General features: G+C 47.8%; 1 protein-coding gene across 4 annotated transcripts in view; it reads left to right on the top strand.

Moving 5' to 3' along the window:
- Mtus2 (microtubule associated scaffold protein 2) overlaps positions 1-19,224 on the top strand; it is a 373,086-nt gene that overhangs the window by 256,452 nt on the left and 97,410 nt on the right. For all 4 annotated transcript variants that reach the window (NM_001374100.2, XM_017598434.3, XM_039089680.2 and 1 more), the window contains one exon: positions 8,303-8,464. In NM_001374100.2, coding sequence (NP_001361029.1) covers positions 8,303-8,464 — 162 coding nt within the window. The remainder of the gene's footprint in view (positions 1-8,302; positions 8,465-19,224) is intronic.

Raw genomic sequence — 19,224 nt, 5'->3', positions numbered from 1 at the left:
ATATTGTTGAGGTGGCGTGGCGCTAGCGTCCCTTTCTAGGAGACACAGACTTGGACTGGACTTCCTGGTTCCTACAGTCTTTCCACTCCCTCCTCCATCATTAATTCCTCTTTGTAAAATTTAGTCTTGGCTTTCCCAGTACGTGAATAATTGAGAAGACCGTTGAGTTTGGATGGGAATCCCAAAGTTTCAACCTGGTGTCAGTTGACCCTCTTCTGGGGGCTAGCGAATATCCCATAAATCTATTCCTACCTTTCTCTGTGCCCAGAACCCTACAAGAATCTTTCCTTAGTGTAGACTTTTCTGATCTGAGCCTGAAATCTGCTCTGCTCTGAGCAAATACCATAAGCTATAGATTTTAAAGAACAGAAATGCATCTTGGGCACGTCCAATATTTCAGCAGCCCCCACTTGGGCTGTCTGGAGCTGGTCCATCTTCCATGGTGGGGATGCACTACATAATGTTCTTAACTCCACTCACAGAGATAGAGAGAGGCCGCATGGCCAATCCTCTCAAAGACCTCCTCGAGTTGCAGTGTCTGGTTTGGAGGAGCACATCAAGACAATGGCAGCCATGGTGGACCAAGCAGCTCTTAGTCATGTGTCATTGGTAGGGGCTGATGAGGGTGAGGGGATCCCAGGATGAAATTATCCCCCTCCTTGCTAGGAGGGATGGGGGATGTGCTTACTGGGAATCATTCTCCTTCTGTGTCACGTACCAGCAGGAGACAGTTTGCCAAAGCGATCTGGTTAGGATCCATTGGAGCTTCCGTGCAGGGTACAGGACAGAGAACAGGATCAAAGCCGACACGAGGGAACATCAGAATGAGATTCTTTCCATTAAGATATAACTCAAATGCCATAAAGTTTACCCTCCAAAGTGTGGAGCCCCGTGGCTTTAGTATAGTTCACAAGGATCTGAGACACAAGCTCCAGTTCATTTCTCCCCAAAGAGAGCCCATGCCCGTCAGTAACCATGCCCCATTACCCGCTCCTCCTAAAACGACTTATTCTGAACATTTCAAATCAGCGGCTCCAAGTAGCATCTGTCCCTTTCTATCTGACTTCTTAGCTCACTGGAGTGACAGACATCAGTCTTGCATTCTTTCCTGTGGTAACCGACTAACCGTCCATTGTCTGCCTCCACCGTCTTTCCCCTTCCATTTATGTTTGGTGGTCACTTGGATTTTTCCACTTAATCATGAGCAACGCCTCCATCAACACTCGCACACAGGTTTTAAGGTGGAGATGTGCTTTCCTGGCTCTTGGGCATATCCCTAGAGCATAACTATTGGTCACGCTGTAACTGGACAGGTAACCTTTCGAGAGGCTGATGGACTATTTCCCAGAGCACTGCTCTACAATCCAATGGCAGCACACACGGATGCTTGCTACAGTCATTCCTGTGTGTATGGGTGTGTGCACACATGCACGTGTGCGCTCCCTGATACGTGCGCGTGTGTCAGGGTCAGAGGTGGTTGTTGGGCGTCTCACTGGAGCCCTCCCCATCTTACCTTTGAGATGCAGCTTCCTTACTGACCCTGAAGCTCATGGGCCATCGAGGGAGCAGCCAGCGCCCAGACCCACTTGTCTCTGTTGCCCACACCTCATCCCCTTGCTGGGATTACAGACACGAGCTACGCTGGATTTGAACTCAGGTCCACATGCTTGTGCTGCAAGCATTTTACAGGCTAAGCCACAGCCCCAGTTCTACTAGATGGACAGTGATATCTTGCTGTGAGTGACCTTGCCTTTTGCCCGTGACTGTTCAGTGTGATCACTGGCCAGTCCCGTGCCTTTTCTGGAGAAACGCCAGTTTAAAACCTGTGCTCATTTTTGGTGGTGAGCCTTTAACGGCTGAGCCGTCTCTCCAGCCCACCTGTGCTCGTTTTAAAATTAGGTCGAATGTCTGTCTGTGGCTGAGTTTATAAGTATATGTTATATATCCTAGACCTTTACCTGGCATTCCCTCTAAATCTGTAGATTGTCGTCTCATTTTATTAATAGCCTATTTAAAACACACAAGGTTTTAAATGTTAATTTTTATTATGCCTAGTCCATCTATTTTTTCTTCTTCTTTGCCATGTGCATGATGCATATGTCTGTGTGTGCGTGCTCACACGTATGTGCGTTCTCATGCATAGCAAGGCCTGAGGTTAATTGCTTGGATTCTGAGTCATCTAAATTCAAGGATGCTCAAGAGGCATTCAGCTAGATAGGCGGGGGCATGGTATGGGAGGAATATGTGGATCACAGCCAAGATGGCAGGGCATCACTTACGGCCTTCAGCCCATTTGCTTGAACTCGGTCACAGGGGTCAGCAGGGAGGAAGGAGAGTATAGTTTTGTTTACCTGCAGGACTAAAGGGGAAAGGCCTGGCAAGCCAGTGTTCACTCTGTCACCCAAAGCTTCACCTCTGAGCTCTTCTAATTCGCTTGCTTCCTTCCTTCCTTCCTCTCTCCCTCCTTCTCTTCCTCCCTTCCCTCCTTTTCTTCCTTCTTCTCTTCCTCCTCCTCCTCCCCCTCCTCCTCCTTCTTCTTGGGGAGGGGGGTGTTCAAGAGACAGGGTTTCTCTGTGTATCCCTGACTGTCTTGAAACTCATTCTGTAGACCAGGCTGATCTGCCTACCTCTGCCACCCAAAAGTTGGCATTAAAGACGTGAGCCACCACCTCCCAGCTCATCCGCGTCTTACCGCAAGGCCAATACCATTCCACGTGTGTTTACTCCAGTGTAAGAGGCAAGCTGAGTCCCGCGCCCTTGATATTCTCATTTTAAAAATTGTCTTGTGAGGCTGGAGAGGTGGCCCAGTGGTTAGAGCACTGCTGCTTTTGCAGGGTACCTGGGTTAGGTTCCCAGCACCGACAAGTGGCTCACAGCCATCTGCAACCCCAGTTCCAAGGGATCCCCCACTCTCCACTGCCTTCCTCCAAGAGCACTGAATGCACATATGTGCAGGCAAAACACCCCTCCACAACAAGGGAAAATAAGATCTTTTCAAACTTGTCTTGTCTAGACTTGGTCTGTTCTTTTTTTAACAGAGATTCTGGAATCTGCTTGTCAAGCTTTAGGAAAAATGGTCAGGTCTTAGTGAGAAACCAATGAATATTGAGAACGGATAGCCGATAAAAGATTGTCCTCTGTCACATACAAAAAGAACGGGGTTAAACTCTCCAGTAGCAAGGTGAGGGGAGCTGTGGTTGGCCATCTCAGGGAAGAAGAGAAAACCCCTAATATCGGTAACCAGATGAAAAAATCATCTCAACTCTACAACTTGTTAGAGACTTCAAATCAGTCAGTAACATACCCAGCTGTTTGCAAAATGGAGGAGCAGTGACGTCGTTGGCGTTTGCCTGTCTCTTTGGTGTGACTCCTAACAAGCGGTTTGGAAAGCACGTGAGGACGTTTCGGGCCGACTCCCTTCTGTCCAGACAGTTTCCCAGTACTGAGGCCAGCACGTTCTCGTCTTCCTTTGGATTGGTGATTTGTTCCTTTCATTATCACCCCCACCCTTCTCCGTGTGAAATAGTTCGTTGTGTTTTATTAAAGCACTTACATCCCATCTTCTCTTCAGCCTTTCATCCTTGAAGGAATGATCGGCTTTCCCTCAATGACACCCACCACCACCACCACCACCACTTTTTTTCCCCACGTACTTTAGGCATCTGATGTCAGTCTTCCAAGACTTCCCAGGTTCCGCTGACAAATGGAGTCATTAAAATGACTAGCTGTAGAAATTAAAGTCAGCGTGCAGGTTAATAACACATCAGGTCATACAGTGTAGCAGACGGTAATGTGTTTTCTTGTGCTAACTCCTGCAAGAGCTTTTTAAATTTTTTTTATTTTATTTTCTATGTGAGGTTTTGCAGACATATATGTATGCACATGCACCACATGTGAGCCTAGTACCCAAGAAGCCCAGAAGAGGGCGCCCGTTTTCCTGGAGTTAGACCGACCATGGTGATCCTGAAATTGAACCCTGATCTCTGCAACAACACCAAATGCTCTTAAATGCTGCGACATCTCTCCAGACCTATATCAACTTACAAATCTCCTAGCATTAACTCTTTCAATTCTCACAGTAGTCTATAAAAGCCAATTTTCTTTCTTATTTTCTTTCTTTCTTTCTTTCTTTCTTTCTTTCTTTCTTTCTTTTTTGTTGTTGTTGTTCGTTTTGGTATTTTTTGTTTTCGTCTTTGTTGTTTTGAGACAGGGTTTCCCTGTGTAGACCTGGCTATCCTGGAACTCACTCTGCTGACCAGGCTGGCCTTGAACTCAGAAATCTGCCTGCCTCTGCCTCCTGAGTGCTAGGACTAAAGGCATGAAGCTACCACTCAACTGAAGTCGATTTTCTTATTCGCCCTTATGCATGTGAGCAGAGACATCCTTGCCTTGGATGTCCCCTCCAAGTCTGCACCTTGCTGCTGTTCTGCTGTCCTGTAGTGGGGCGAACGAGCAGATAAACTGCCTGCCACGCTCAGGCCAGAGTGGATGTGGCCTGGCCAGGAACCAGGCTGTATAATAAGACTTGTCCCAGCGCATTCCCCTACCCGTGGGAAGGGTAGCTTGTTTATTTCTAGTTTTTCCACTCTTCCCAAGCAAGGTCTTGATGCTCTCTGCACGTTGTCAAGTCCTTGGGCATCCATAGACCTCAACGGCTGCTCCCAAGTTCAGATCTCTCTTTCCTTCCTGAATAATACATCTTTAATTACTGGCCAACTGAAGCCGGTTCTCAAAGAGCGGACTCATTTGTTCCCAGCTTTATCTTACCAATAATGAAATAGAATTAAGTTTTTATATTGTTATTCTTTTTCTCGGAGGGAAATCAATAGCTTCCTGACACACAGGGCAATTTCTTCCCATCCCAGAAGACAGCCAGGTCTCTAAATTGACATGTCCACTGAATAAGTTGCATGGAACGGGGGTGCGATACCAGGACTTTTGAACTCTGTAAGTGCCACAAAAAATAATTCTGGTCTTAATACATTTTCAGTAATTTGTTAAGTAAAAGACTTATGGACTCAATGTAGTTTCTACCACTATGTATCATTGAATACATTATTATTATGGGAGCAGAGAGCTACACATATGCTAATTCCCCTGTCGTAGATTCCTGTGGCTGAGGCCCTCTCACCTCTGAAACACTCCCACAAACACTTAGAGGGTTTCTGATTTCAGGCACTGAGCTCATGGAACTCATGGATGGATTGCTATGGAATTCCAGGCCCTCTGCTACTCACCCTTGCAGACTCACGACACTGCGTCTCCTCTCTGGGTTTGGACAGACACTCTGCTTGCTGCTTTATCCAACGCCAGCTCTGTAGACCCTGTTCTGTGGAATTCCGGTGCCTCATCTGGGCTTGTGGAGGTCTAGGACGTTCTCTTTGCGGTGTATAGAGCTATTTCAAGTTGTGTACAGGGCCCGCAGAGAACTGTGCAGCACCGGCTGCTTCAAGCAGGAGCGCGTTCTTTATTTGTTATTCTTTTTTTTTTTTCTTTTTTTTCGGAGCTGGGGACCGAACCCAGGGCCTTGCAATCGCTAGGCAAGCGCTCTACCACTGAGCTAAATCCCCAACCCCTTTATTTGTTATTCTTAAAGAGCCTCTCCTCCCAGAACAACATCAGTCTACCGATTTTAAGGAGACTCTCCGGTCTTCCCGTGGAGAAAAGCAACAATCTAATACTCCAAACGGTTGAATGAAATCTCCAAATATCGCGGGTGCTTTGATAATGCTATCATTCCTATGCAGGCTCGACAGACATAAAATATTGGACTCTACTTTAAATGTTGGAAACACATTTAATCTCTCACCCCAAAGCCTCGTACTTCTTCTAGCTGCCATTGCTGCTTTTTCAGGGTACACGGTTCTGATACCACAAATGGTGGGTTGGTCCTAAACAAGTGCTAATCTGGGTGTATTCAGCCTCTCCTGATTAGCAGGGGAGAGGCCCCAGCTCCCACCAGATGGCCATCTGGAAGACTTACTGCTTAGCGTCGTCTTTAACAGGTCACGTACATAAACCTCCCAAACACAGGAGAGGATGCAGAGGAAAAGCTTGGGCCACACCTTTTTATACTGAACTCCGACACAAGCTGCTATTCCAGTGTTCCACGTCCTCAGAATGTCAGAGCAGCTGTTCGTAACAAACTGTCCTAAGGGCAGAGAGACTATGTCCAAATGGAGTGGCAAACTATTTATCCCTCTGTTTCTCCTACCTTTTAAATAAAGGAAGCTGGACCTGGCCAGATGGCTCAGTGGGTAAGAACACAGGCTGCTTTTCTAGAAGACCCAGGTTTAACACCCACATGGCGGCTCACACAACAATCTAGAACCCCAGTCTCGGGGATCCTATGTCCTCTCCTGGTGTCTGTGGCTACCGCATACTTGTGGTTTGTCTTCATACAAACAGATAAAGTGCCCATAAAATATAAATAAATAAATCCCCTAACAATAAATAAATAAAACAACAATGCCAAGATCTCTCAGCTCTTTAGACCAAATGCTTCTGTAAGTCTCGAAGACGTACGTGTCTCAGCTCCACCCCAAGCCCAGGCCTCCGCTTCTGGAGATGAAATGAGCTGGGTTTCTCACATCTTGGGAACAGTTTCCCTAGGCCGGTGAGATACGTCCATAGCAGCCATCACTGGATTAGCTAGATATGGGTTCTACATCTGTGGATTAAGCAACTGTACAGCAAAACTGATCAGATTTAAAAAAAAAAAACTTTATATCTGGGGTCATTCTCTCCCTTCCTCTCTCTCTCTCTCTCTCTCTCTCTCTCTCTCTCTCTCTCTCTCTCTCCCTCCCCCCTCCACCTCTCAACATCTACTTAATGTATATGAGTACCCTGTAGCTGTCTTCAGACACACCAGAAGAGGGCATCAGGTCTCATTACAGATGGTTGTGAGCCACCATGTGGTTGCTGGGAATTGAACTCAGGACCTCTGGAAGAGCAGTCAGTGCTCTTAACCACTGAGCCATCTCTCCAACCCCCGAGGGTCCTTATCAATTGCTATAACTCTCTGCATAGCCTTTATGTTGTAATATTAGTATGTAGATGTTATCAAAATTCTGGATGTGACTTAAAGTACTTGGAGCGTCTATGGGGTCTATGTAAATAGCATGCCGTTTTACATACAGACCTTGATCTCATCTGTCTTCATATTTTAATATCCACAAGGGGTCTGGGAACCACAGGTTGTGGTCTCCTAGGTTCCCCTGCTCCTCTCCTGCCGATACACCGGCTTGGAGAGGGCTGGGCGAAATCAGGAATGGGTTGGGTCCAAGATCTGCTTCTCCCTCAGGAAAGCCATACACTGCGGCTCGCTAGGCCGGGAGGGGTAAAACAGAGTCTGGGAGGAAGGGTCCCCAGAACTCCACCCATCCAGCAATGCCAGAATAGTGTTACAAACAGCCCCTAGAAAAGGAGTGAAGAGGACTGGCGGTCTGCTGTGAGCCTCTGCAAGGAGCAGGAGCCTGGTCAGGCAGACGGGTCCAGTGATGACTGTCTCAGGGAGAGAGTCTCCCCCAAGTGTTACAGCTCAGTGAAAACAGCTAGTCTCAGATGACCCTTGTGTGGCCTTTATTCCATGTGCATGGGGACTGTATAAACACTGGGGGAATGGGATGGGATTTGGGAGTGAATGCATTCTGTTGGCTGAGGCTAAGATTCTGGCGATGCCCTGTTTGCCTGGGGAAGAATTCCAGGTGCTGGGCTTTGGTGACTGGCTACCTGTGACCGCCTGGTTGGGGGGTCTCTGGGTTACATGTGCCAAGGCAGTCATGGAAACAGAGAGGGAGTTAGTCCCACTCTAGGTAGTCTCAGGGTGAGATTTAAATCTCAAGTTTTAAGATTTCCAGGGTTTAAACATGCTCCACTTTGACAGTTCCATGCCGGTTCCTCTGGTAGCTCAGTCTACATGTCCCGCCGGGGATGACTTATGTTTTTATTCTCAATTCTCCTCAGTCACTCACAAAAGAGCATCACTCCTCCCCACAACCCCATCAGCTACCCAACTAATCCTTAAAACAGCCTACAGTTATACATGCATGTAAGCAAAGTGTGTGCACGCACATGTGAGTCCAGTTCGTGTAGCTCCCCTCTTTGCAGAGGGTCTGTACGACAGACATATAGGTCCTTGTCTAGGGAAGGTTTTTCCACCTCTGTTTCCAGGCGACTGCTTTTCAGGCTCACACACCGAAAAGGCGCGCTCTGACACAGACGGCAGCCTCAGGATTGGCCGGGAAGAGGGTCCATGCATTTTTCATGAAGTTGTAATTAACGTGCTGTCTGCCTCCCACAGGCCCGACCTTCGGGAGTGAAGAGCAGGTCTCTCTGAAGCAGGCTGTGCCTTCTAAGGACACACCCAAGGGAGCTGGCCGGGCGGCCCCCGCGTCTTCGTCCAATGCAACACCACCACGCAGGAGTTTACTTCCAGCACCAAAATCCACTTCCACGCCCGCTGGTAAGACCTTCCGCCACCTTCCAGGAGCTCCACAGTGGGGTACCCTTTGTGCACAAATATGAAGTCTTTGAAAGTCCCCGTGTACATCCGCTACTGGGAGAGGATGAGAGATGAGTTTTAAATGGCATTTAGAGTTAAGACTAATACATCTGTTTGCACGGTGCTTCGACATACACATGTGTTTGAAACTGTCACAAAAACCCTTCCTCCATTGTCTGGAACCTCCTTAAATGACAGTCTTTTAGTTCAGAAAGCAGGAACCAAGCTGCCTTTTTTATTTTTTTTAAGAAGACTGGCATTTGGCCTTTGCTCTTGGAATCATTTGAAGGGCTTTGGGGCAAGCTCAACCTGGACCTCAGACCTCAGAACTTAACGCCCCAGCAGCGACTCCAGAACCACAGTTGTACGTACGATTAGCTCCGTCTAAGCAGCACTGACACCCCATGCTTACAGGCACAGCTCTCCACACTCACACACGTGCAGAGATCCGTGCCCAGACACTGCCCAGCGGGGCCCAAGTTTGGCACCATCTTGCTTTCTCTTCCACGTCTCATACAAGGAACCTGTTCCCCTCCAGCAGGGTCCGTGGATACGGTTCTCGGTTTTCTGTTGTCTGCACTGTGAAGGATGGACTGGATGCTGAGCCCAGATCCCCTGTAGGTGGGGGCTTATCAAGATCAATAATTTTTTCCTTCATATTTTCCCGTTGTTATTATAGCCCCATGTCTGTGATCGTACGCATATGCAAACACGTGGGTTTGTGAGTTCTTTAAGCGGGTGGCGTTACAAACTGGGTGACCTGGCTGGGGTTTGTCGCCATCGTTGTTGTTGTTGTTGTTTTTGTTGATGTTTTGCCAACTTGTCACAGGCTAGAGTCACCCACCCATGAAGAATGATGAGTGAGAAAATGCCCTCACCAGATCCCCTATTGCTGTTTGATGTGGGAGGGTCCAGCCCACTTTGGGAAATGAGGTTCCGGCCTGTGGTCCAGGGTTGTGTAAGAAAGCAGGGGAGGGGCTTCCCCAGCGGAGGGTCTTTGCTGACAGAGCGCTCACAGTGGACCTAAGGAGTCAACGAGGGGAGGGAGGAGTTAGTCAGGCGATGGCGGTCAGGGGAATCGCACGGCTCTGACTGACTAGCAACCAGGTGCTTCTTCATTAGTAACGGTTTCTCAAAACAGAGACAGACGAATGATTATCCGAGTGGCACACATCATAGGCTCGATTTTCATTACATGTCCAGGGTTGCGAGTTCAGTCACAATTAGAAAACAGAAGCAGAACAGATTCTGTTTTTATTATCAGCCCTATAACTCTAATTTAAAGACTCTAAAGAATGGCTCCTCTACAAAAGCAAACACATTTATTATTATAGGACATCCTGTTTGTAGGCCTGACTGTTCGTAGTTTGAAAGCACTCCAGACAGACAGGGAAATATCTGAACAAATCTTTTTTATGAATAGCAAACCCTTAACCCTAACTTCTTTTACTATATGTTTCATCATCTACACAATTAAGGAAGAGAAGTTTTATTTTAGTTAATCCATCTCAACTACTGATGTCCATTCTTCCAGAGGTGTACCCTGTATGATCCCCCATCTTTAAATTATATTTTCAGAAAGCTCTAAGCATAAGGTCTTGAACCCGTAACCCTTTTTCCTGGCTAGTCGGGGTTTGGCAATCCTCTCTTTCTACCCTGCATTAATTAGACTGCTTGAGTTTGCTCAAGGGCAGCGTGATGGTTTGCATATGCCGGGCCCAGGGAGTGGCACTCTTAATAGGTCTTGGCCATGTTGGAGTAGGTGAGTCCCTGTGGGTGTGGGTTTTAATATCCTAGTCTTGGCTGTCTGGAAATAAATGTTCTGCTAGCTGCCTTCAGATGAGGATGTAGAACTCTCAGCACCTCCTGTACCATGCCTGCCTGCCATGTTCCCGCCTTGATGATAACGGCTTGAACCTCTGAACCTGTAAGCCAGCCCCAATTAAATGTTGTCCTTATAAGAGCTTCCTTGGTCATGGTGTCTGTTCACAGCAGTAAAACGCTAACTGAGGCAGGCAGATACCGAAGAGACCCCAAGAAGATTCCTGGAGTAATGGCCTTATCTAGCGCTGTGCTTATCTGTGTTTAATGATCTCCAGGGCACAAGGAAGACTTCCAAATAGTAGCCAGATAAAGTTTAGGATTTCCTTTAGAAGACTCAGATAATTTTCTCAGGAAAAGATATAACATGAATCATAGTGCAGAAAGTCCCCAGGGACGCGGCGCACCGAGTCCACAACCCAAGTATGAGAGACAGAAAGACAGCGGTCACAGCTTAGCTATGCTGGAACTGTGCCCAGCAGCTGCGCTGGCTTTCCGACTCTCGCCGTTTCCGGTGCATATGGCCGTGCCCACAGGGAGTAAGCTGGAGCACAGCACCTTCTGTGGCCTCTGCTTCGGTTCCTGCCTCCGTGTTGCTGCCTTGAGTCCCTGCCCTGCCTTCTGCTCATGATGGACTACAGGCATAAGATGAAAAGAAAGCCCTCCCTCCCAGGTTGGCCATGTTGTTTTAGCACAGCAAAGGAAAGCAAACTAAGACACTGCGTATCTCTCTATCTGAATAGCAGAAGTTCAAAATACTGCGAAGAGCTGACGTTATTTGAGCATGAATATTGTGACACAAGTAGAAAAGTTGTCACACCTGCCCTCACCTGATAGGTCCACGTATGGGCACACTGAAATCTGTTGTGAAAAATTACCTCAAGACTAATCCATTTGGTGTGTGTCACACATATGTGAACTTCATATTTGGACTGGGGCGTCATCTCCAACACACCTCACTGTGTTTGTTCCACATCCCCCAAGGCTAACCCCTTTTAAACCTTTGGTCCACTTGGTTGGGAGTCAAGTGTTTTGTCAAAGTCATTTTAATTCATGTCTCCCCAACTGCTCCTAGATGAAGCCATGTGCTCTGTGCTGCGGCAGTGCCTCATGGTTCCCTTTGATGAGATTTAAGTGTTTTAGAAACTACTTGATCTCAGGCTGGAGAGATGACTCAGTGGTTAAGAGCACTGACTGCTCTTCCAGAGGTCCTGAGTTCAATTCCCAGCAACCACATGGTGGCTCACAACCATCTGTAATGAGATCTGATGCCCTCTTTGGGTGTGTTTGAAGACAGCTACAGTGTACTCATACATAATAAATAAATCTTTAAAAAAAAAAAAGAAACTACTTGATCTCAATCTACCCCGCCTTTGATCACTCAGTTTCTAGATAAAAGACACACAGCGTTTATTATTATACTAAGCCTTATTCAGCACTAGAGCTGGACAGATGTCTGCCCTCTATGGTAGTAGAATCTATTTCCCCATTAATAACCCCAAATTCTATTTGCCATGCTCCATCTGGGCAGCTCTTAACCCCAATTGGCCAACCCTCATGGCCATGTTTTTATGACTCTCCTAACTCATAACCTCGTCCTTCCCTCCTCCCTCTCCCCCTCTGAACCCAAGAACCCCAAGCCCCACTTATCTCAATTCAATTATTCACCAATCAGGGATGGCTTGTGGCCAGGGTCACATAGTTTTCATAGACCCGCTTACAAACATTCAATTGATGCTGGCTTACAGTTTCAGTGGTTCAGTCCCTCATTACCACGACAGGAAGCGTGACAGAGTACAGAGAGACATGGCCCTGGAGGAGCTGAGGGTTCTACATCATGATAGTTAGGCAACCAAGAAGAGACTGGCTTCTGCAGGCAGGCAAGAGAGGGGTCTCTCTTCCACATTGGGCGGACCATGAGCATAGGAGTCTCAAAGCCCACCCCTACAGTGATGTACTTCCTCTAACAAGGTTATGCCTCCTCCAATAATGGCGCCCCTCTGAATAACGCCACTTCCTATGGGCCAAGAGCATTCAAACCACCACAATGACTGTCCTAAGATGGGGGATTCTCTCTAAATAAGAATGTGTTGGGGTTGGGGATTTAGCTCAGTGGTAGAGCGCTTGCCTAGCAAGCGCAGGCCCTGGGTTTGGTCCCCAGCTCCGAAAAAAGGAATGTGTTATACTACTTGTGTGCTTATACTAAGAAATCAAAAGATAAGCCGTGAATTATAAAGAGATTATCCACAGGGTAAAAGGAGAATTTAGGAAGAGGGGAGCCAATGATAGTATATGGACTCTTGGGGTTTTTTTTTTTTTGTTTTTTGTTTTTTTATGCTTGACTTAAAAGTCATCTAGACATTGAGCATGGTTGTACACAGATACCAGAAGAGCAGAGCTGCACAATCCAGAGTGGAACTCAACAGAGAAAAGTACTTGTAGAGGCCAGGCATGTGGGGGCACAGCCTTATCCCAGCTCTCACGAGGCAGAGGCAGAGGAGGGACCATTGTGAGGTCAAAGCCAGCAGGGCCTACACAGCCAGTTCCAGGCCAGCCAGTGCAAAGTACTGAGCTCTGTCCCAAGTCAATAAATATACAAGTAAATACACCAATTGTGGACCCTGTTGTGGCATTGCAACAGAACCACGGAAACGAAATTTTCTGTGACCTCAGCCCAGCGATCTGGTGGGCTTCCCTGCTTGGATAGTCTCAACATTCAGAGAGGCTCCAACAGGGATGCCTTGACCTCCTGTCAGGAATCTATCCTGTTGGTGGTGGTGCAATATCATGACCCTGCACGTCCTGACAGTCTGAGTCTGTGTGCCAAGGGGCAAAGGGGCATTATGGGATACACGTAAGCTTGTCCTGCAGTAGATTTTAAAGAAGAGATTATAAATAAGTAAAGCAATGGCAGCGATCTCGGGTCATATGAAAGTGTGTTTATTATGTAAAACAGAGAGGCGTGAGGCTAGCAGGTACCTCAGTTGGTGAGATGCTCGCCACACATGCCTGACAACTTGAGTTCGATTCCTGGAAACTATCTAAAAAACAAGCAAGCACACAAACAAAAAAAAAAGCCCAAAACAACAACAAAAATAAATAAACAAAAACAAACAAAAAAACCCTGGGCATCGTGATGCATGCTTGTAATCCCAGCAGCAAGGAGGAGGAGACGGGCAGTCTTGGTGGCCAGCCAGTCTGATGTGTGAGTTCGGGTCCAAAGAGAGATACCGTCTCAAATAGAAGATGGATTGCATCCCAAAGAAAGAAACCTGGTGTTGACCTCTAGGCTCCATATGCATGTACACAACACACACACACACACACACACACACACACACACACACACACACACACACACACTGGGAGTTTCAGAATAAATGCATAGTTCCAGGTTTGTGTGACCCCAGGACAGTGGAATAGTATAAGTTCATAGATAGATGTGTAGACAGGGTAACTGCTTCTGCGAAGGCAAAGTTAGATGAAGTGGGATACTTCTGCTGTTGAAGGGGAACAGGCAACATATTTTTGGAGACTTCTTTCTACTTCTTTCTTTGTTTCTTTCTTTTCCTAGTATTTCTGCTACTTAGGAGATCTTCAGCGCCATTTCTTTCCCTATACATACAGCCTGTTCCCTCTCTAAGCTAACATGTCTTCCCTTCAGGTCTTAATGCTGTGTGACCTCTTCAGGGGCTTTCCCTTTAATATCTCTTGTCACCCAGAGTGTGATGGTTCGTATATGCTTGAGCCAAGGAATTGCACTCTTTGGAGGTGTGGCCTTGCTGGAGTAGGTGTGTCACTGTGAGCATGGGCTTTAATACCCTGGCCCTAGCTGCCTGGAAGGGAGTATTCTGCTAGCAGCCTTCAGATGAAGATGTAGAACTCTCAGCTCCTCTTGCCCCATGCCTGCCTGGATGCCCCCATGCTCCCACCTTGATGGTAATGGACTGAACCTCTGAACTTGTAAGCCAGCCCCAATCAGATGCTGTCCTTATAAGAGTTGTCTTGGTAATGGTATCTGTTCACGGCAGTAAAGCCCTAAGGAACACATGGGGTTATTATGTAAGGATTCCTATGCCTACCATCTCTCTGACTCCTCTTTCTCTTAACTAACCTGGAACTTGCTACATGGACTAGGCCAGACTTGAACTCATGAAGATCTGGCCTCTCAGTTGCTGGGGTTAAGAATAGGCAATGCCATGCCCAGACGTGCCTGTTTTTCTTTATCCCAAATCCTTTGCCACCAACAGGGAAGCCAGACTACCCCAGGCTACTAAGGAATAGCCATTGAAAGAGGGGGCATCTTCACTCCTTCCCAAGTCTCTCCGCTGAGGACTCTGGGGCAAGGAGATGGTGAGCTTAGAAGTTACTTGACACTTCTGTGAGTGCATAGAACACCAGCTCCCCAGATGTGCAGGAAGCATCACTCCCTCCCCCACCCCACTCCCTCCCCCCCAACTCCCGCCCCTTCCCATAGTCCAGGGTCAGCAGGAGCTGAGCCCTTTCAGCTCTCTAACATTGTGAGGAAGTGTGCTTTTTATAAACCAATAAAAACCAACAAACGAACAAAACGGAGACCCACAGGGCAGGTGACAACAGCCCACAGCAACCTCCATGTTTCCCTCTGTAGTCCCTTCTCTGCAACTGGTGACTGTGCCCATCTTGCTCTGTGAGTCTCCGGTCCTCCTCCAGGGTCAGCAGCAAATGGCCGCTCCAGCCACAAAACACCTAGGGGATAATTTGCAAGTGTTGACCACATCTAGTCAGAAACAGCCTTGAATGGGGCAGCTGAGCTCTGCGGTTGATTTTTGAGAGACATGGATGTACCGCCTAGAGGCATGTGTATGACATGCAAGGCCACAGAGGCCAGAAGAGGACATCGGATCCTCTGGAACTAGAGTTGAGAGATCATCGTGAGCTGCAATGGATGCTGGGAACTGAACCAGAATCCTCAGCGAGTGTAACAAGGACTCATAACTGCTGGCCCTTCTTATCCTCTCTCCAGTCCTGAGACGGAGCATTGTTTGAGACTCAGATACAGCAATTGGCGCCTGCATTCAAGGGGCCAAGGCAGAAAGATCTTAAATTCTAGTCCAGTCTGGGCTACGAAGGGAGATCCCATCTCAAAGGACAAAACATACACACAAGAATGAGACTCATTGTAGACATTCAAGAAATGCGCTGGGTACTGTAAACATCACCCAGACCTCACTACTGGGTAATTATGAGGCTGAGGACCCACAACACTCAGTGTGTGGACCCCTGACTGTGGCCCTTGGGGACCTTCACATTGCCTGCTGCTCGTCATTTCTAACCACAAAACTGAGAGCACGGTATTTCCAGCCATTAGGTTGTCTACCTGTCCATTTTCCCAGGCTGGATGAGACAACAGCTTTCGCCAGTTTAGGGCACGCTGCACGAGGCCTTGTGAGGCTAAGAGGGGCGGGGCGGCGCATGAGCAGTGGCCTTGCTTACTAGCCGGGCTCAGCTAGGATTAGGAAGAGTTCATCAAATACATTACAGAAAAAAAGGGTGAGGACTGCAGATGAACAGCAAAAACAAGGTATGGGTTAGCAAGAAAAAAAAACCTCGTGTGGTTTAAATATATTCACGACTTGCCTTTCGGAGTCTGGTAACCTTTGCCGATTTCACAGTGACTGTAGATAAAAGAGTTGCAATGCAGAATTTTTCACTTGGCACTCAGTTGCATGGCTCTGCGTGTCTAAGTGAATTAAAGCCAAGTTTTCCGCTTGTTCTGTTGTCACGCTGATTGAGCCGCAAAGGGCAGGCCTGCAGATTGGTCATGTCCCGGTCACGTGGTCTGGGCTCCGAAGCTGGTGTAAGTTCTTAGACGGTGTGAATCCTCAGCGTTCCAACTCCTCTCTAGGGAAGGTCTCCTCCTCCCCCTCCCCCTCCCCCTCCCCCTCGTCCTCCTCCTCCTCCTCCCCCTCCCCCTCCCCCTCCTCCTCCTCCTCCCCTCCTGCTCCTCTTCTCCTCTTTCTCCAATTCTACTTTCTCTTCCTCCTCTTCTATCTTCTGTCTCCTCCTCTTCCTCATCTTCTCCTCCTTGTCTTTCGTTTTTTCTTCGTTTTACAGAAGGCAGTTCATCACACTGAACCTTTTTGCAGTCCTCTCACTGAGCCACATGCCATCTCTGGCCATGTTGCTGAACTTGACAGGGCCAAGCTTGACCATGGCTGAGCTTCCGTGCCTCAGGTCCACCTGCTTAATGCCTGTACCGGAAACAGGACAGACTTTTGGAGTGCTGGGCTGGATTTCTAGTGGGAGGAATTTGGGAGTGATGCTTTATTTCTGGCTCGTACTTTTTGACCAGCACTTGCTGTGCCCATGATTTAGATGCAAGGAGAGTTAGAGTGTCCCTTCTCTTAGGAATTCACAGTAAGGTACATGGATTTATGATGTAATAATTAGGGTGAAAGCAAGAGGCTCATAATCTTATATCTGGGTTCCAGTTAATGCTAGCAAACCAAAAAAAAAAAAAAAAAATCACAGGAAGGTGGAGGTGAGGCAAAGTGTCTTGCCCTTTATCGATGATTTATTTAAGCATGTTTTTGTACGTGTTGCTTGTTCAATCACCAAGTATCAGTTGGCTGCTTTCTAAGTCCTGAAATGATCCAGCGCAGTCTGCAGGCAAGGGCAGTGTGACCCAGCCAGGCAGGGGCACCGTGGCACGGGCATTGGGCTATACATCCAAGGAGCAAAAGGAGAGAAGTGAAGACACCAGGCTCACTGCTTCCCGACTGCAAAGCAAAACGGAAAGCAAACTGAGGATCGGCCATCACTTCTTCAAAAGAGAAGTCTGGCCCCTGCCACAAATGCTGAAGATCAAAATTTTAAGAGTTAGCAACTACAGCAAAGACTGGCGAGGTTTTACAAATAGAACCGCACTCTGGAGCGCCCTCTGGTGGCATTGCATAGGGCCAGTGGATGAAGGTGCTTACTGTCCTGCCTGGCAACCTGGGTCTGATCCCCAGAGCCCGTGTGGTAGAAGGAGAAAACCAAGATCTGCAAGTTTTCCACTGACCCCTCACACATGTGACATTGCCCAGGCTGTAAATGGAGGGTCCTCCCCCCCCCAATGTCTCAGGAGTTTGACCTCAGTTTTCTGATAAGTCTTTCTCTCAAAACCCCAGGAAAAGCTTTTGTATTGTTCACAGGTCAAATATGAAATCTCTCTCTGGCGCATTGAGCCGTCTAATCTTACAGAAATAGCCAGAATTACCCATTGACTTGATAACAGGGTCATAACAGGCTTGTAAATACGAAAGTGTTTTCAGTGGGAAATATTGATCTGAATATAGATTACTCCGTGGCCAGCGCGCCTCTGATTCTGTCGGGCACATACGACAGAACACATAAGATCTAACTCGGTAGAAAGATTCCCTATGGTTATATAGAACGCCTCATCATTTATGTTTCTTTCTGCCTAAGAGAAAATATTCCCTAGGAGAAATAAGGCCGTCAGTCTGCAGACTGTAAACTCCGCGTGTCATAAAAATGACTTTTGCCTCCTTAGGAGCAGATTGAATTACACTTCACACATAGAAGGATTTCTGAGCACACTGTAATTTTCAAACTCCCAAGTAGCTGACCAGAATCATCCACGTGTGTGTGGCTCTTTCTTCTCTTCAGGTTGCCGGCCACCAGCCCATGAGGACAAAGAAAGCAGCGTAGACAAGCAGGGTTTCTGATGGCCCCTGAGCGTGAACAGTGATAATGACACACTTCGACTAGCTTCGAGGAGACAGATCAATTTTATCCGGAGTGACTCAAGGGCTATATACTTTTGGGTTAAGGGGGTAGGAATATCCAGGGTTGTCAAAGGTCTTGGCTGAAGGCTAAGGAACGGACGTACCTCCTTAGCATGGGGAGCTGTTCCCAGGAATCTCAGGTGCTCGGTGATTTGGTTCTTAATCAGGAGAAAGGAAGGTGAACCCTGTAATGTACCCAAGGATACCTGACATTCCACAGGCAGAGGTATTGGGAGGTTTTAACTCCCTAGACAAGGTCAGAGAAGGAGAAGCCCTGCTCATAAAGGGGGTCCCCCATTTTGCGACAAGCTCGGAAGACTTTCTTAATTAGCAGGGCAGCATGCGCGTTTGCAAGGAAGGTTGATGCTCGTGAGTACCAGGAAGATGCTGCCCCACCGGCTGTCCCTGCTTCCTCCTTGTTGCTCACACACCGCATGCCCTTCCTGACCACCTACTGGAGAATTTGGGAAAGGGCTGGAAAGAAAGGCTGAACTTTAGATAGAAAAAAAGAGGCAGACAATAGACCAAGGCCTGCTGCTGGAATGTTCGTTGAGGATGATAGGGGACTGTTCCGAACAGCCAGGCAGGATTCCCTGGCGTCCCATGCTTCACTCCAAGAGCAAGTTCGCCCCTAATGATGAGCAAAGAATCAATGCTCACAGTGTAGTCGTTTTTACTGGCTCAGGAACGTTCATGAACACCGCAGAAGGACCGGGAGGTGAAGAGGGTTGAGCAGAGAAGCGCGCGGTACCAGCGGCTCAGAGCAGGTGCTGCGGTTGTTGCTTGGTGTCCGGCAGCGCCCCCCTGAGGCCGAGTTTGAATTGCTCTCACTGGCGATCGTTTGTCACTGGGAAACAAACGGGAGGGCCAACAGAGCGGGTCATGGGAGAGCGGATAGGTTCAGAAAGAATGTTTATAGGAAGAAAGTGAAGGCGATAAACACGCCCTTTGTGTGGCGTGAAGTCAGTGAGCTAGGAAGATGGGCCTCAGGTGATGCATGCTGTATCTGGTAAGGGGAGCTGCCCACGTCCTTAAGGGAGCCATCGAGGGCTGTTCCAGAGGTAGAAGACAAGTCAAGGACTCCCGCAGATCAGAAGCGTGGCGTCCTCTAAGACATCCAGAGGCAGG

Source organism: Rattus norvegicus, chromosome 12 (genome assembly GCF_036323735.1).
Source record: "Rattus norvegicus strain BN/NHsdMcwi chromosome 12, GRCr8, whole genome shotgun sequence".
In the NCBI taxonomy this organism is placed as follows: Eukaryota; Metazoa; Chordata; class Mammalia; order Rodentia; family Muridae; genus Rattus; species Rattus norvegicus.
The sequence above is the reverse complement of the archived record's forward strand: the minus strand, read 5'-3'. Positions and strand labels throughout refer to the sequence as shown.